Here is a 5,649-nt window from a genome sequence, read left to right as displayed (position 1 = left end):
GACATGTATCGGGTCGGTAATTGAGCATGACTAGCTGTGCGGTGTAGCTTGATTACTGTACAGGGAGGCCGCGTAAATTTGTATGGGCCCCGTGCGCGTGCGTGATCAACCCGAGCTCCCATAGATCTTTTCAGCAGTGCTGGAGATCGCAACGGACAGTGGTGTGCGCGTGCGGATAGCCCTGCAGAGGAGCGTGGTTTTCTCGCTTTGGGGTTATTGTGAATTGCAGTGCGTTCTATATATAGCCTCATAAGCATTAAATTTTTATCGCTGAAAGAGATCTAGAGATCTAGATAGAAATTGTAAATTATTATCGGTCAATATGAATGTTGGTTTATCTTGTCAAAAGAGGAATGCTAATGTTCAATTGATATTTGAATCCCGATTTAGATGGAAGAAGATAAGACGAAAAATCTTCCGATGGATGAGGAAGAAAACCAGGATTCACTGGTTGACTACGATAGTGACAGCAGCGTGGTCACAGTGGTAGAGAGAGAGAGAGGTAGTGATAAAACAATAAGTAAAGATGAAGGTAAGAGAGTATTTTTTTTAAATAAAACAATCAAGAAGGATAATATACTTGTGCATTCAGAGATAGAGTAATTTAAAAATTTTGTTTAGAAGAAAAAGAGAACAAGAAGGAGACTGAAGCAAAAGGTGCAATCCCGAAACGTGGCAAACCAAAAATAATAGAAAACATAGATGTAAATAGAGAATGGGCTGAAAATCGTCCTGTACTACCAATAGGGACAAAGATGCTTTACGAGAAACAAGAAAAGATGGTTGAGAAAATGGACTCGGTAATGAAGATGTTGGATAAGGTTATGACCCAAGCAACCTCCATGATGGAAAACATGGTAGAAGTCGCCCGCGTAAATTTAGAGAAAGAGAAACTAAAAATTAGACGTTTAGAGGTAAATAAACAGAATACGCAAAGTAAAGTAGAAAACGGTATACAAACGGTTAAAGAATCAGAAGTAGAGCCTAAAAAGAAAAAGTTAGATGAAACAGTCTGTTCAGTCGAGAAAAATAGAAGTTTAGAGACAATTAAGAGTGCTTTAGAAGTAGAATTAAACAGTCAAAGGTTGCATATTAGAAGAGAATATAAGCTAACGCAAAAATCTAACTTTGATCTTTGGATGGATTATTTAAAATCCGAATTAATGAATAACGAGTTATTAGATGTAATAGATTCAAACATTGATAATCCAGAAAATCTTTCCGAATTAAAAGTTGCTAAGAGAAAAAGTCTAGTTAGAGATATAATAATCAATCATTTAGATGAAAATTATCATAAAAGGATTTTACATGAGAAAGATCCAAAAGAAATTTTGAAGAAATTAAGAAATTATAAAAAGAGTGAAGTAAACGTTACTCATACATCGGTACGAACTAAACTCTATCAAATTAAAATGAGAACCCGAGTCGAAATTTTTCTCCTATTTTCGACCTCAATGTTCAATCTAGCACCTACTTTCGACCAAAATGTTCTACCTAACACCTACTTTGATACTTTAAGCAGTCACATCACCCTATTTTGAATCTCTTCAACCTCTTCAACCTCTGGCTCCTATTTAGAATCTGACAATTCTGTTTGAAAAGAAATCATGCTCCTACTTTAATGTTCCTAACGTTTTCTTAATTTATTTATTGCATTTAGTTTATTTTTATTATTATAGGTTTATTATATTTTTGATTAAATATTATATATGATTTATTAAACGTTTATAATAACGTTTATAATAAATGTTTATAATAACGGTTCTCTCTATTTATTAATTTAATCAAAAATAGTAAAAACAAAATTAAAAGGAATTTTATTAGGTTAATAATAATAGTTATATTATTAATAACTAAAAAAAATAATTTTATATATGACGTATAAATGATTATTTATATATAATAAAATTGTATTTTTCTATATTATTTTTTCCTTTTTTCTCTCTTTTTTCTTTATTTATTAGAATAATTCAAAATAAAATTAAAAGAATGTGTGTATGTATGAGTACGCATGCGTATATGTGAAACTAAAGGTAGGAAATTTTAAATATATACAAAACTATTACAAAACATCTTTCTTTTTGTTATTACTTCTTATAATTACTTATCTTCATATATTTACATGTTACTAAATTTACGATAATTGAATATGGACTGGTATTTATTTATTCAAGCTCTTGCCCAATCAGCAGACAATGTTTTTTAAATGTGTTTTTAATATTCATTTTTTATTAATTATACATTTGTACAATTCATTGTAAAAATAATATTTATTTAATGTTTATTAAATATTTATTTCACATTGATTATTTATTTGAAGTAATAATTTAGAAAAAATATTTATTAAACGTTTATTTAACGTTTATTTAATATTTGTTTTACATTAGTAAGTTATTTGCAATAAGTTAAAAAAACATTTATTTAACATTTATTCGACATTATTTTAATATTTATTTTACATTAAACATTAACTATTTATTTGCCATAATGAATTGAAAAAACATTTATTTAACATTTATTCGACAGTAATGTAATATTTATTTTACATTAATTATTTATTTGCAATAATGATTTAAAGAAACATTTATTTAACATTTATTTAATATTAATTTAATATTTACTTCAGATATTGCGCTCGAATTCCTTCGCGTTTTGCAAACGCCCGATCGTTTCATTCAGATGTAGATGGCGCGACGCGTGAGTCGCCACTTTCAAAGCGCCCCCACTCCTTCCTCGCTCGGCTCGCTCTCGTTCAGTCAGTTCAGTGTCATGGCCGCTCTTGCTGCGTTTCTTCGGACGAGACGAGTACGTTTTCCTTCTTTCGTTTGATTGAGCTAAGCGGCACATATTCTGGAGACCAACCGAGCGAGATTCGACTTCCCAAGGAGAGCTCACCGCCAGGAAAAGGAGAGCTGCGGCAGTTCGCGTCCGAGAGGGAGAATTGAGGCGAGGAGTCCGGTCCAGCGAGCAGGGCCCTTCCGATATTCTCATTTAGGACGCCATATTGGAAGATCGACATTGTTCGTAGTAGTACAAGGAGCTCTGCAAGGTTAATCTCGTCTTGAGATCTTGGAATTGCTCTTATTCTTGTGACTCTGGTTTATATTTTGGCCCTAGAATTTATCTCGTAGACAAATGCAGAGGCCCCCCCTCTCTTTTCTTCTCTTTTCTTTTCTTACTTTGATTTCAATCGGTAATCCAGACTCCTTAATTCCGTATTATTAATATTATTTGTTAAATGGCATTTGTGATATGCGATTAGTTATTTGGTATTAAGGTATTAATTTTAAGTTTTATTAGTATTAAGATATTTCATTTTAAGATACTCACAATCAGTATCAAGACATTTTTCAATTTTAATTTTAATTTTGTTGAAATTAAATTTTAATTTTAATTTTTATTAAAATACAATACATATATTAATTGTTTTAAATAGTTAAAAATTTATTTTTTTTTCGTTATGATATAATATGAGTTTAATTTAGATAGTATGCAAGAGTACATGAACAAGTAGATAAAAAAGTGTAAACAAATAAATATATGTTCCTTTGTACCTTAGAAACAAACGTGTGCGATCTCTTAGATTTTTTCTGACTCTCCCCCCTATATGCTATTTACCACATTATCATATTAACATGCTCTATGTCATGTATATTATCGGTGACTTGCAGTGGAGTTTTTATTTAAGTTGTGTTTCATATGGTTAATAAAAAAAAGATTTATTATATAAATTTTATAACATTATTAATTGTGATACATGTATGTCTATATGTATCTGATTAATTAACAATGTTATAAAATATTTTGCGGTAATATTTTTTTAATATTAAAAATCTTAGATTCTAAATAATAAATCTAGATAAATATTGCGTTTAACAGAGCAACGAGATACGCCAACATAAGTCAAAGTCACAACCGTATCTCGTTGCTAAATTTACCAAAACCTATACTATATGAATTATCGATGATGTACGTGATATGGAACATGTTTCATTACGATTTAAAAAGTAGTAAAAATTAATACATTGATAATAAAATGTACTAAAATAAATGTTTTCTCCAATAGTCCTAATAAAGTATTCTTTTGAATTCAGTAAATATTTTATTAGGTTTAGAAAATTTGTTTCAATTAGATGAATAATTTTTTCATTCGAAAAATATTAACTGAATTAAAAAAATACTTTATAAGGACTATTGGAGAAAACATTAATTAAAATTTAGTACATTTTTCTATCAGTGTAGGATCTAGAGGGTTTTAGGAGGTTTAGGAGGGTTTTACCGATAACTCCTCTTTTAAACCTCAAAATGGGAAACAGTCCGTTTTCTGCCGTTTTCAGGCACAAAGTAGGAGCTAAGTACAATACAATTAGAACCTATCAAAATCCTCCAGAATCCTGAGATGTGAAAATAAGAGGTCGAAAGAAGGAGTAAAATTTCGACTCGGGAAAAGACGAAAAAGTAAGTGATTTTTGCGAACGCTTTGATTCAATAATTAGAGAATATGAATCATGCGAAGATGCGGTACCTCTCACAGAACAAGAAATGAGATCTGCATTGTATCAAGCTGTGTCAATTAATGTGCCGGAACTGAGGAATGTAGATTTAATTAGAAGACAAACTAATCTTAAAGAAATGAATGTAGATGAAATAAAATCTTTCATGATGCAGTTAGAGGCAGAGACTAAGAGTGAAGTTAGAGAGAAGCTAGAGAAACCAGAGGTTAGAGTGCAGAGGGCTACCGCAGAAGAGCACAAAGAAGTAAAGTGCTACCGATGCAACAAATTGGGTCACATGGCGAAGGACTGCCCACTAGCGGGATCAGAGGCCTGGTTCTGTTATTACTGCCAGGAGATTAGAGGACACAAGGGTGATAGCTGTCCTAATGCCGGAGCCCAGACGAACAGATTTAGAGGAAAAAGGTATACAAATAAAACCGTTAATAAAAATATAAAGAAAAAGGGTAGATTTGCGCAAAGAGGAACAAAAAGAGTAGATAATAAAGGGAAAGTAACCAAAATACAACCAGCCAAGAAAACTATACCATCGCAAACAGCAATTGAAGGAAAACCAAAAGAAGGTAAATTATGCATGGCTAAAGTAATAGAAGATAGAGATAGTTCAAAAGAATTAGTCAATTTTATTGTAGATTCGGGTGCAACAGATCACATTGTGAATAAGAATATAATTTTATCAAACTTTGAAAAATGTAATAATAGAGTTATTAAATGTGCGAATAAGAATGAGCTTGCAGACATTTCAATAGATGGTAAAGGAGATCTTTTGTTGTTAACAAATGAGAAAGAAAAGAAAGTAATTAAATTAACAAATGTAATTGCAACGAAGGAAGTATCCGAAAATTTACTATCTTTAAGAAAGCTGGCTGATGCAGGGTTCAGTATTTATTTAGATGATAAAGTGTTTAAAGTTCACAATAAACTAACAAATAAAATTGTTTTTGAAGGAATTTATGAGAAACCAAATTGGATTATGCAATTTGAGGTTAAAAACAATAATATAGAGGACAATGAAAGTGTAGAATGTGCTGTGCATAGATGTAGAGCAGAAATTATTTCACATTGTGAGTCCCTTGAACAATCGCAAGCAAACATTCAGACCAGTGAATTATCAATTTCGGAGGGAGAATTAGAC

General features: G+C 31.1%; 1 protein-coding gene across 1 annotated transcript; it reads left to right on the top strand.

Annotated features, from left to right (window-relative positions):
- Positions 1-301: 301 nt before the first annotated feature.
- LOC112466048 lies at positions 302-5,077 on the top strand (the record flags this gene model as incomplete). Its single annotated transcript, XM_025033928.1, has 3 exons — positions 302-532; positions 622-1,385; positions 4,669-5,077. Coding segments are annotated over exons 1-3 (1,315 nt in total), but the record flags the coding sequence as incomplete, so codon positions are not given.
- Between the last annotated feature and the right edge of the window lie 572 nt (positions 5,078-5,649).

The sequence above is a fragment of the Temnothorax curvispinosus genome, unplaced genomic scaffold (assembly GCF_003070985.1).
Source record: "Temnothorax curvispinosus isolate PA1 unplaced genomic scaffold, ASM307098v1 QBEX01015771.1, whole genome shotgun sequence".
In the NCBI taxonomy this organism is placed as follows: Eukaryota; Metazoa; Arthropoda; class Insecta; order Hymenoptera; family Formicidae; genus Temnothorax; species Temnothorax curvispinosus.
The sequence above is the reverse complement of the archived record's forward strand: the minus strand, read 5'-3'. Positions and strand labels throughout refer to the sequence as shown.